General features: G+C 38.0%; 1 protein-coding gene across 2 annotated transcripts in view; it reads right to left on the reverse strand.

Moving 5' to 3' along the window:
• The window catches only part of LOC124870049 (solute carrier family 22 member 23-like), a 57,087-nt gene extending 46,254 nt beyond the window's left edge, over positions 1-10,833 (reverse strand). Inside the window, exon 1 of one of the 2 annotated variants that reach the window (XM_047368472.1) lies at positions 9,392-10,833. In XM_047368472.1, coding sequence (XP_047224428.1) covers positions 9,392-9,805 — 414 coding nt within the window. In that variant the 5' untranslated portion in view covers positions 9,806-10,833. The remainder of the gene's footprint in view (positions 1-9,391) is intronic. The other variant, XM_047368471.1, reaches the window with a different exon arrangement.
• Between the last annotated feature and the right edge of the window lie 3,024 nt (positions 10,834-13,857).

The following is a 13,857-nucleotide window of genomic DNA, read 5'->3' on the forward strand; positions in this document are numbered from 1 at the left end:
TTTATTGCAGAGCTTCATTAACTTGAGAGTAACTTAAGCATCAGCCAATTACCATGCACCATCAAAAATGTTTCTCTGTGAACCCACACTCCAAACACAAACTGGGGGAAAAAATATCTAACCAATTTAGAAAGCCATGGATCCATAAGACATGAATCCTTACATCTTATCCGTCACTTGTTGTTTCTATTGTCTTGTTCATCTGGGAATAAATTAATAGAAGTGACAGTCTTTAGCGGGGTTAGATGCATATAAATCTATACCCTTAAGAAAATAAAGGACAGCAAAGGAGCCAGAGTTAATCAGTTCTCCGGAGTCTTTTTGACCCGTCTCAAATGGCTGACCATCAATGTGATGATCAGTCTACGGCAGCAGTACTTGGACAGAAGACGCTCTTAAGCCACAGCTGCACATTTCTGCACTCGTTGAACTACACATTGGTGGGTGGAGGTTTCAAGGGAGGGAGAGAGAGAACAGGCCTGGAGGGAGGGTAGAAGAAAAGAGGCAAGGACAAAAAGGAGAACAAAAAGGGCCAAACAAAAGCATGAGTACAAAACTGTAAAGAATGATGCAAAGACTTCAGAAATTTGCAAAAGAAAGAATACGGCAATAAGAGACCCTTAAAACTAGTTGTGAGGAAAAGGCAAGAAATACAAGGAGGAGACTGCTGCATAGTTACTGCCTAGCAACAGAGGTTATCCAACTCCATCTGCTTCCAAGTGTAAGTCTTGGCACAGCTGCCCATGGGCTGGAATCCTATAATGTGGTGGCAGCATATGTGCAATGTAGTTATAAAAAAGTATTCATACCTTTGACCTCATCTACATTTTGTCGCATTAAACCACAAACTTTAATGTCTTATTAGGAATATCATGATAGACCAACACAAAGTAGGACATTATTTTGAAATGGAAGGAAAAGATACATGGTTTTATTATTTTAACAAAGCGTGGTGAAATAACTAGTGTCCATTTGTATTTAGCCTCTCCAAGTCAGCACTTAATAAAACCATATTTGTTTTGGCATATCGCTCAACCAACTTTTACGATTACCCATTATGCTTTTAAAAATAGCTGAAGATCAGTCACATTTTTTTATTCATAACTGCATCAATGACTTTGACTTCCGTCATTCAAACCACCTAACCATCTGAACCAATTCATTGCAACTCTAGCTGCATGTTTAAAGTAACTGTCTTGTTGGACAGTGAACCTCTACCCTAGTCTCAAGTCTTTTGCAGCCTCTGAAAGGGTTTCCTCTAGTGTGTTCCTGTTTTTAGCATCATTCAACATCCCTGTCCCATTCTAAAGAAAATCTGCCTATACAATGAATAACCATAGGGATGGCTTGGTTTTGTTTTTAAGATGATACAAAGTGTTTATTTTATGGCGCACGTAAGAGTTTGGAATGTAGGTCAGAGAGTTCAGGACTTATCTGACCAGAGCACCTTCTACCACATATGTGCTGTGCCCCCTACATGGCTTGCAGAAAATGTTCAACTGCATTTCTAATGGATGTTTTTTTTTTTTTTTTAAATGCCAGATTTGACTGCATCAAATGTGCAAATAGTTAATAGACTGTATTTATTCTGAGATTATAGTTCACTCAGGTGGTCTATTTACTAAATTGGTGACTTCTGAAGATGTTTGGTTGTACTGTATTTACTTAGGAGTAACAGAGTAAGAGGGGTTGAGTACAAATGCATTGCAGACTTTCAGTTTTATGATTTTATTTATTAAAAAATTCTAACTATGCTAGTTCCTTGAGACAACATGTGTTGTAAATTGACACTATACAAATAAACTAAAAAGAATATCCGTTTTCCTTTCATTTCAAAACTATAGGCACCAATTTTAATTGGTAACAGAGGGGTGCATAATCACACCAAGTCACAATAAAATAAACTAAAATTTGTAGTTGTTCGACAATGTAGAAAAGTTAAAGGGGTATTACTACTTTTGCAAGGCACTGTAAGACTGTGAGATGATCACATTTTCATATTAAGTGAGGAAGAATAATAAATCATTCTCATTCATATTCCAGAGTACTACCTTTTGAGACAACAAGAAGTCAGATTGATACAAAACACAAGCATCTGATGAGGCAAGTGTTTTAAAAAAGGTTGTCTGATGGCAGTTAGACATTCTAGCTATCAGCTGTGACAGATCAGAATCAGAATCAGCTTTATTGCCAAGTTCGTACATACAAACAAGGAATTTGACTCTGGTACACTTTGCTCTCTGGTTTTTGTTTTTTGCATTAAAGAATATCCATATATACAATATACAAATATACACATATATAAATAAAAAGGTGCATTTCAAAATCTGTATGCTGTTGTTTGGTACTCTATTAAATGTCCAACAGAGAAACAGCCTGGGGGAAGAAACTGTCTCTGTGGCGGCTGGTTTTAGTAAACAGTGCTCTGTAGCGACGGCCTGAAGGTAAAACAGTTTATGTGCAGGGTGTGTGGGGTAAAATAAAAAACTTTTCTCTGTTATTTCAGTAGTTATACCTATCTGTTGATGACTGTTAGCATAACAGATCTTTGTTACTAAAAAGACTTTCTGTGCATGAGCAACTCACAAACATGATCTAAATTCTATTGCACAATCCTTAAAAACAAACTTAAACCATGGCCAAGGGTCAGACCCCACAATGTTCATGCCTGTTTGTTACAAAACAGCACTTATCAGAAACAGGCCTGGAGCACACGCTCTTGTCACACACACTTACAGTGCCTCAACAGGAGTTTTATCTTTTGGTCACACAACCCCAACCCCCGCTTCAGCTGATGAGGTGAGAGGCTGCCATTGTATGATGGCTGGGTCATCGCCTTTCCACAGCTGAGGCCTTTTCAAAAAGAGTCCCTCACTGATCCAGGGTCAGTTGAAGGAGTCAACCAGCTGAGTAAACAGCACTAGGGATACAGAGTGGAGAGGCCTGTAAGGGTGTTAACATACAGTATCATCTTTCAGATCCATGGGTGTGCAATCTACTGTACATTGATACTGAGGCCAGTTGTACCCACCAGTGTGCTCTCACAGCTTATCTGTCCTATCCACTAGATGCAATTCATTTGGAGAAACAAGAACATGTATTCATAGGTTGACACTCGCCATGTCATTTTTTAGTAACTGAATGCTTGTATTCAAAATTCAAGAGAGGAACTGGTTGAGATTCTGTATGCTGTATGCTTGATTTTTGAACTAGAGCAATTAGACTAAAATATTAGGGAATTATAGAGGTGCACCAATCAGACTTTTGTGGCCAATTTCTGATCTTCAGTTTTTGTAAAGCTTTGATATTCCAATACCAACTTTGGCCAGCCAGTTACACTTTCTTTTTAAAGAACTATAGCATAAGAGGGTGATTAAACACAGAGTTTTGGTCTTCCTGGTGAAAAAATATTTGTATTACTTCTTAAAACTGTCTTTTGCATTTAATGTTAGCAATTAGCATAGCTAGCACTATTAAAACAGCAGTCTCTGTGTCTACTTCCTAGTGAAGTGGTTCTCAAACCGTTAGTAACAAATACCAGCTCTGTAAATATCAGGTTTTCCAAATGCCACCATTCTATCAACATTGTAAAACAGAATTACTACAGAACATATACTTTTCAGTTTGTTGAAAGGTCCCTAGAAGGTAGACTACTGCTTGGAAAAGTTGGAGGGTTTTTTGTTTTTTTACATCTGACAACCTCTATCTCTTTAAATATTTCACACACTCAGCACAAACTCCTTGACTTAACTACTTGCTACAGTGTTCGAATGTAAAAAATGAACAAAAATGCACTATAATTAGATGATATTGCTAATATTAACTACCCAGGTTATACAGAATGTCAACTAGGAAGTCCCAATGAAGTTCAAACTTGAAAAGGTACCACAATTAAACTGGTTTGATGTTCTCTGGCCCAAGTTCCAAGTTTAATGGTAAGCAGCCATCTGTACCTGGTTTACGGTCATCTGAGAAGGAGTTCTTAAAATTTTCTCTGCTAAATCTTTCTTTTGAAAGGTTTCTAATGAAACCAAGATCAATGGTCTTGAGTAAGTCATATTTTTGTCTGCTGGCGCTTGCTAGCCCTTCATCATATTTAATTTTGTTTGAACAACGCTTTCAAATACTTAACACAAACATTTATTTTAAGTATCACTAAAGGCAGCATAAGTACCACCAGTGGTACTTGATTTGAGAAACAAAGTCCAAAAGAATGTTGACTTTCACCTTTACCCTGAGAATTCCAAAAGCTATAGTTATAAATCTAGCATGTTTAATGATAGATATAAGTTGAAAACTTAAACAGATGAAAGAGATAATTTTTACTGTACTCCCTTCAATCTTCCTGCTATGTGCTATAAACCTCACTCTATCTTGCTCTCTTTTAAACTGAATGAACCTCGAACATTTATCAACATGTTTCAGAAAAGGCATTTTGCTTTTATAAAAAAGCTTTCTAGATCACTATACTTTCTCTGAGTTTGAAAACACCTCACCAATACTGAAAACAAGGCAACTGTGGGTCTTCCTTTGCTCTAGCTAATTATTACCCTATTTCAAACATTTCCACTTTATGCCTTTTTACTTCCATTTAAGACTTGTAAACAAACCATTTCATGTCTATGTACTTGAACCATTACATTAGCTAATTATGCTTTGTAGTTATGTATTTTTTATACATTATGGAGTTAAGGAGCTAAGAAATGCTGAAATTCTCTGTGTTCAATTGTATTTTACTTTCTCAAAACTTTATGTCACACTCTACTTCCATTTATTTTGGATCATATCACTTGTTTGGGCTAATTAATGCTTATAAATGATAGATTATGACCTCTGAATAAAGAAAAACATCTATCTTGCTGACAGGTATAATTCATTATTATACAGTACAGACCAAATGTTTGGACATACCTTCTCAAAGATAAGTTCAAAGAGTTTTCTTTATTTTCATGACTATGAATATTGTAGCTTCACACTGAAGGCATCAAAACTATGAATTAACACATGTGGAATTATATACTGAACAAAAAAATGTGAAACAACTGAAAATATGTCTTATATTCTAGGTTCTTCAAAGTATCCACCTTTTGCTTTGATTACTGCTCTGCACACTCTTGGTATTCTGTTGATGAGCTTCAAGAGGTAGTCACCTGAAATGGTTTTCCAACAATCTTGAAGGAGTTCCCAGAGATGCTTAGCACTTGTTGGCCCTTTTGCCTTCACTCTGCGGTCCAGCTCATCCCAAACCATCTCGATTGGGTTCAGGTCCGGTGACTGTGGAGACCAGGTCATCCGGCGCAGCACCCCATCACTCTCCTTCTTGGTCAAATAGCCCTTACACAGCCTGGAGGTGTGTTTGGGGTCATTGTCCTGTTGAAAAATAAATGATGGTCCAACTAAATGCAAACCGGATGGAATAGCATGCCGCTGCAAGATGCTGTGGTAGCCATGCTAGTTCAGTATGCCTTCAATTTTGAATAAATCCCCAACAGTGTCACCAGCAAAGCACCCCCACACCATCACACCTCCTCCTCCGTGCTTCACGATGGGAACCAGGCATGTAGAGTCCATCCGTTCACCTCTTCTGTGCCGCACAAAGACACGATGGTTGGAACCAAAGATCTCAAACTTGAACTCATCAGACCAAAGCACAGATTTCCACTGGTCTAATGTCCTTGCCTTGTGTTCTTTAGCCCAAACAAGTCTCTTCTGTTTGTTGCCTGTCCTCAGCAGTGGTTTCCTAGCAGCTATTTTACCATGACGGCCTGATTCACACAGTCTCCTCTTAACAGTTGTTCTAGAGATGTGTCTGCTGCTAGACCTCTGTGTGGCATTGACCTGTTCTCTAATCTGAGCTGCTGTTAACCTGCGATTTCTGAGGCTGGTGACTCGGATGAACTTATCGTCCGCAGCAGAGGTGACTCTTGGTCTTCCTTTCCTGGGGCGGTCCTCGTGTGAGCCAGTTTCTTTGTAGCGCTTGATGGTTTTTGCGACTGCACTTGGGGACACTTTCAAAGTTTTCCCAATTGTTCGGACTGACTGTGTACTGTATCCACCTCCTGCACAACACAACTGATGGTCCCAATCCCATTTATAAGGCTTGAAATCCCACTTATTAAACCTGACAGGGCACACCTGTGAAGTGAAAACCATTTCAGGTGACTACCTCTTGAAGCTCATCAACAGAATACCAAGAGTGTGCAGAGCAGTAATCAAAGCAAAAGGTGGCTACTTTGAAGAACCTAGAATATAAGACATATTTTCAGTTGTGTCATACTTTTTTGTTCAGTATATAATTCCACATGTGTTAATTCAGAGTTTTGATGCTTTCAGTGTGAAGCTACAATATTCATAGTCATGAAAATAAAGAAAACTCTTTGAATGAGGAGTTGTGTCCAAACTTTTGGTGTGTGTACTGTAGATTTTCTGAAACTATGAGAAAAAAAAAATATGTTACATCCTCTGTCGGCAAAGAATTACAAGTAGAAAAAGATCAAATATGCAAAGATACAAAAGTTAGGAAATTACCACCATTCATCCCCTTCCCTTAGTTACAACATTCACACTGAAGAGTGCTGTTAGCACAACTTTGTAAGGCATACACATGGTTCATTGCTCAACAGAGTTCTCCTTAAATATTTAGGGAAAGTCTAGTATCTTCAAAATGTTTTACATGCAGAAAAAAATAACCAGAAAATAAAGTTTAATATAGTTAACCTGAAAACTCATGAAGTTCATCAGTTTTTATTACTTAAATATTTATTCCTCAACTCACTGTCAAGTTCAGCTAAGCAACTGGTAAAAATTTAAAACAAATTAAAGTTAACAGATGTGGTTAATCATAACAGAACCGTCCCCTAATTTTAACAATGGATTCTGTTTGATGTAATTCTGATGCTTTCATTTTAAAAATTATTTTATTTTACAGCCTAAGCAATAACTTTTCTCCTCTACATCAATTTTTGACAAACAGTAACTGTGCACCATTCTTTTAAAACAACTTAATACTTGCATAATCAAAAGCATAAACAGCAGAAAAGCAACAAGTACATCAGATCATCAGACAAAAGCTAAATTTTTGGAAGGTCAACATGTGCTTCCAAGAGGTTCTCAGGTCACTATTTCAGGAAAGCTGCTACCCATCTGAATGGGCTCTCAGCACCTGGGCTGAACAGAGACTGCCTCTTGGTAATGATGAATTCTCATTTCTTAGGTGCAGCTCAATTAAGAGGGACTCCTAGGAGAGCTCTGACTCAATTAGGATGGGTTTCCACATTAACCACATTGGATCCTTCCAAACCAGTTCTACCTCTACTACTTCCATGCAAGGCTAATTTCTGCGTCATCCTTAGACCAAAAAAAAGCAAAAAGATGTTTTAGAGTGGGATTAACAGATCACTGTGAGGTTAAATGTGTTGGTACACTTTCACAGAGACACTGACACATTTAATCAGTGATGGAACGCCGTTCTGCTTTTCAGGGATTGAGTGTCAGGGAGAGCTGAGGTCACTCATGTGCAGTTATGCCAATGCAATATAAACAGAGGGGAAAATGCCAGGTCATCACTTCCTGCTGTAGTGTCACATCCTAGTTCCTGTGCTGTGGTGGGAAAAAAGGAAATCTTGGAAGACAGCAGAAGCAGGGCAGGTTGTCAAAACAGACAAGGCCAGTGACATTTGTGCCAGTCAGCTCTGCTTTTATGCTGGTCCTGTTTTGGATTTTGCCTGCATGTCATTTGATTCCATTTCTCACAAGGCTGAGCCCTTTCAGGATGGGGGGGCTGCAGGTCACATAACACCAGTAGAACCAGATGATTTAATAAACCGTTCAGCCCTTTCACCTATCTGCAGTGTTGGTAGTGTCAACATGACATTATTAATATGTGTGCAAAGGCAACACAGATGTCGGTACCTACAAGTTACAGAGCCAGCACTACAATTATGTTTCCATACCTCAGTCTTCATAGTGGAGTCTTGTTTTTAGTAGATAATAAACAAAATGTCTGCTAGCGATACAGATCCACTCAATCAATTTACCTCACCAAAGCCTCATTATGAATGCCAGCTCAAAAGAACAAAACCCTGTAAAAACTTTATCACACCTGCCAGTAATACATCTCTATCCAGCAAATGTCACCTGGGGATGGTAAATAAAATCAACTAATAAACTATGCCAGTGCCTACAGGTAAATTAAAATGTCAAAGCTGCATTTGATATGCTTTATTATAACAAGGACCTCAAATATATCAGATATAGTCAGAAGGACCTTAAGGGCCTTAAGCTTAATGCAGGTCAAATACAGAAAAATAAAAATCTTATTTGTTTTCTCCTCTCGATTGCATTCATAACAAAAACTCCCATTACTTTTTAATTTATAAATCCTTCAACCATCAGTTTGTTAAACAGACATCAGATAAGGATTAGGGATATTATTATCTTTTATTTTGGCTTAATTCCCCACTGTGACGAAACAGATTTGATAGAGGTAGTAGTTTTAAACGCAGCAGAAAATTAAAGTATTAAAGATCCTCACAATTTATAGATCAACGTATATATCCTAAACTTTATATGATCTTTTATCAAGCCTGCCCATCACCAATCAGCACAGATCAAGGCAAAAGTAAACATTCTGATCTCTGGTCAATTGATTGGTACACCTCTCATCAAACTTGGTACTGGCCAAGAAAGCCTGATCGTTGCATCTCTAATAATTTATTTTCAAACTATTGTCAATCTTGACAATTCTGATTTAAATATTGCATTGATATTACAATTATCTTGCTGTAGATACCAGCTGAAGCTGTCCCCTATAAACGTCAAAACGTGTCACTGGTCCTAATCCCACGCATATCTAAGGAACTAGGCCTTTCAACCCTTAAACAGATAGGGATATCTAATTGCTGTTTGGTTAGGGTAGCGGCAGGGCTGGTGATGTTTGGCTTGGGATGGGACTCCATTATTCTAAAGAGAACACTCACGACCTTTGCCCCAAATCAAAGACTCTGTCTGTTATTTCCATTACAACAATCACCAGGTTCAGTCAGCCCTATGCAGTTTTGCCCAAACAGTGGTGGCGTATCTGTGCCTCAGGTCATCCATTGAGTCAGCAAGATGCATACTCTGGACCTCTGTGAATACCATCACGTGAAATGACCGATCCTACACGCTGCAATATGGAAGCATGGCCACAAGCACCACATTGAAACTGTCAAAGGCGGCTATGCTGCAACTTGACGGTAAAAATGCATATTTATGTCTGGCGTTAATAGGCGCAAGGATGTCGCTCCCTCATCTTACAGTGTAAATCGATCCCAAAGAGGGCAGGATATCAGTGATGCATGGCATAATAACATCACAGAGAGAATCCCCATCTTCAAGATGAACATCTTACCTTAGTAACCACGTTGTGGACAAGTCCTGTGTGCAGCTCGAATGTCCACTCTTCACACCTACAATGCATGCTGTCATTGTGGTCGGCATAAGAAGCTGGTCGATCTCCTATGTTTATCGGACTGTTCAGCAGGGATGGATGATCCGCAGTGTCCCGAGTTGCGTTCGCCAGGGGCTGGATGCATGTGCTGTTTGGCTGCGCGAGAAGGAAATTGTCAGAGAAGTGGCTGAATCCAATAAATAACGCCGGGATCCACGTCAGTATGATCAGATGCTTCTGGTATTTCCCAAATCCCCCGAGAAACGGCAGGACAGACGCGTCGACGCGAGTCAGCAGCTCCGGAGAGGCGGTTTCGGGGGTCACGAAGCCGTTCTCCGGCTGGCGGTCCCCGGTTTCGAGCTGCACCACGGCCATCGTGGTGGTTATACCGATAGACTCCTCCGCTGTGTGGCGAAGCCGGGGGTTTGCAGTGCTCGCCCCCCTCCCTGTTGTCGACTCCACAATGCGTCAATGCCCGCAGCTCTTGGTGGTTGAAGCCGTGCGCAGTCAATCACTGGAATGGAAATAAGACGCACCTCCTCATTATCAGGAAGCACTTCCCTTCGTCTGTCCGTCTGCCACCCAAAAAAAGGGAACGCCGTGCGGGAACCGTCAGCAGACCTACAGGCTCTCGAATATAAAGCGGATTACAATGTATTAAGTAATGACAAAGGAAACTGTTTCACGGTCTTTTTCCATCGTTCCCCCCATTGTTTTCCTACTGATCAGCTACAGCAGGCTGAGTGATCGGAAGTGCGTCCTCGGGAAGGGAGTCACACGCAACACCTGACCGTAAAGGTAGAGCCCTACTGACTTAACATGGCCACCTGTGAGAACAGAAAGACATGTTTGTGTAAACAGAAACTAAAAATTAAAGATCACTATCTTATCTCAGAAACATTCCTTTTTATTGTTCTGTGTATGATCACATTCAAATATGAATTTTCACATTTAGTTTGTTTATGCTTGACCAAAAGTATTTTTCCTAGTAATGCCTAATTACAAACTGAAATTTCACAAACAATGGCAAAATATTTATAAAATATCAATGAATACATTAAAATGAAAAATGTCAACAACGGATATGCGAAAGACAAGGAGGGTCTATTGTGATGACTCCGCCCATTTATCCAGCTGGCAAAAATAGTGCCATCCCAGCAACAGTGGATGACAGAACTATTTGAGGAAAAAACAAGTCTAAATAATTTGCCGATCATTTATTATATAACTCAAACTTGTAAATATTCAGATCAACAACAATTGTGTTTACAGTGAGAGAAATAGGCTGGACCATCATTCTCTTTTCCAATTTGTCTTGTACTGCTACGACTCTTCATAAAGCCTTTTTATAGTTAATTCTAGTCATTCAAACATTTACTTTGCCTTTATTAAGGATCTGTGTTAGGTTTCTGAACAATGAACGTGTAGACTGCAAGTTTCTTGGAACACGTCACCATGTAACGTCACCACATGATCGCAGGCGGGCGGCTCAGGTGAAGCTCTGCAGTTGGTGGAGAGCAGCTGATCCGTCCGACGCGACTCTCCTTTATTGGCTAGAGGCTTTAATGGCATGCATATATACGATATCGTCACATCGATTATCTCTCATACTTTTTAACAGTGATTAAAGTGATTTATAAGAATTGTGACTGCTTATAGTTTAATACCCTAGTTCATGTGTTAGGATATGTGTGTTGCCACATCTTACTAGCAAGCCCTATACTGAAAGCCTAACATTTAAAATGTCGGTTGACATAACTCTCCAAATCTCATATCTGAAATAATCCTGAAAAAAGAAATGCTTCTGTGGTTTTTGAAGAGGAGCATTGTCTCTCTTGTGCAGAAAACCTTTAACCTAAAAAAAACTCAATGACAACATACAGGTACATCTCCTGGAGTAGCAGTAACTTTAAATAGGAAGCTTTATTGTAATTGTACAGAAAGTACAACGACATTTAGTTTGGCTACATTTCTTTAGCTGTATTTTTATTGTTAAAAATGAACATTACAACAACACTCAGCCACCAACTTAAAAGCCAACTCCAAAAGTTGGGTTTCCCGCTTTTCACAACAAAAGTGCAAATGTTAGCAGAACTTTCACCTGTTGCAATGACCTACAATGTAAGAAATATAAGTAAAGACAACTTTCTAAATAATGTTAAAGATTACAACTACCTTGGTTTACTGGGCTGACTTAAGATATTGTCACACATAGTTGTTCAGGTTTTCAAGTGAAAATAGTTTTTTTATCCCAAAAAAAAGGACGTTGGGTTTTTTACTGTGTGCCTTTGATTGTTTTTTCTACTTACTTAGATCGTATCTTTTTGCAATTTTTGCACGCCTAAAGATTGTAGACATTTTTAATGATCCTTAGAAACAATGTACTTCCCTAAATGTGTTGAAAGGGACAGACTTTTATAGAATTCTGTTATTTGAATTAAAAAGTCAGATTTCATTGTAATTCTATTAATAGGACAAGCCTGACAAATTTGTTCTTGAAGTGGAATATGAGGTTCATTTTTTTTTTTTGACAAATTAACATTTTTCTATTTTTCACCTAAAATAATTTGCAGATTCGAATGTTATTCTTCCTTGTTTTTTTTACGCGAAGGTGTTTACTTTCATTTATACAATCATATTTAATAAATTAGAATATGCATTCTGATGAGGATCATTTGTCAGATAAAAGTGCCATTTGAAAAAGACAAGTGTTAATCAGGTATCAAACAAATTCTGTATTATAAAGTTATTTTTTAGTTTTTGTTATTTCTGTGATATAATATTCTAATCTTAAATGTCATCTTTTCATTGACGTAAGTAGGAAATCATCATAATTAACAAATAGAAGGTTTAAAACATCAGTCTGTGTGTAATTCATTTAATGTCCGTCACTTAGTGCATTGAGTTAATTAAATAAATTAACTTTCAATAATATTCTAATTTATTGAATGAGTCTGTACTTTCAAATAAAAAAAAGGTAGTTACAGTGATCTGTTTTGGCACCCTTGGTAAAGATGAACAAAATTCCCTAAAATAATGTTTAATTACATCTGCATAAATTCACACTGAAGAATAATCTTTAAAAACAAATCCAAAAATGTAATTTATTCAGAAGGGAAAATATTCAAGGTTAAATACATTATTCGCTTAAAGTCATGTTTATCACAATGATTAGCTCTCCTTCTTTAAAAACTCTGTGCAACCTCCCTTTGCTAACTGAACAACAGTTGGTCCTCTCTTTTTACATTTCATTAGGTTGGAGCATACAGAGGAATTGATCTTTGACCATTTCTCTTTGCACAATCTCCATGGCTCCCCCAGATTCCTGAGCTCTCTCTGATGTCGTCTTCTTATCAGCTCATTACACAGGTTTTCTACAGGACTTAGGTCTGTTGACTGAGAAGAGAATGGAGTAAGGACCTTCTTTATTGTCTGGTGAACTGTTGTTCGTTGTTTTGGACTCTTAGATTAGTAAAAGACCCAGTGATTTAATTTATGATAGAGGGGACCAAAGTTTTATTTCAAATGTCCTGGTATTTCAGAGAATTAATGGTAAGTCCTGAAATAAGGTTCTCAGGGCCTTTGTAAGATGAACAGGCGCAAAGCTTAATAGATTGTCCACCATACTTAGCATTGGGAAATGAGGTGTATTCCAAACGTTCATGCTTTTACTGACACATCTAGAAATGTTTTCATCAAAAACATTAACCCAGGTCTTATCTCACCAAAGGACACAATTTTAGTCAGGTCCAGGTAACGTTTACTAATAATGACTTGGAAAGGAGTGGGATGAAGAAAAACTTATTTACTCTCACACCTCCATTCCCATTCCTTAATAAATTTTATAATCGCTGCGTTTAACAGCTTAGTAACTAAATTTTCACAGTCACATCAACATAGCATATTACATCAACAACAATATACATAAAGAAAAGAAACAACATATGAAATATTGAGTTATTATAACCACAATATACAAATATACATTACAGGCCAAGCCAGACCCCCTGCCAAAAACCATGTATTGTGACCAAACTATTTCTTTATATCTTGATTTAAATTGATGAATATTCGGACAATGCTTGAGCTACGATCCAAATCATTTCCAAAGTTAAACACCATACTCAGACACACACACACACACACACACACACACACACACACACACACAAACTTCTCCTAGTGGTTCTCATTGCTTGGATCTTAAAGTTACCACAACCCCTCATATTATAACCCCCCTCTCTCTGTGTAAAGAGCTTTTGGATATTAGTAGGTAATACATTTTACTGGCTATATAAAGAAGTTGTAGAGAATAAAAATTTACTAAATCAAAAATGCTTAACAATTTTGTGACACATCACAAAATCCTACTTTCTATATAACTCTCACAGCATGTGTTTGGAGTATAAAAAGTATAAAGGGGTTAC

The sequence above is a fragment of the Girardinichthys multiradiatus genome, chromosome 6 (assembly GCF_021462225.1).
Source record: "Girardinichthys multiradiatus isolate DD_20200921_A chromosome 6, DD_fGirMul_XY1, whole genome shotgun sequence".
Lineage (NCBI taxonomy): Eukaryota > Metazoa > Chordata > Actinopteri > Cyprinodontiformes > Goodeidae > Girardinichthys > Girardinichthys multiradiatus.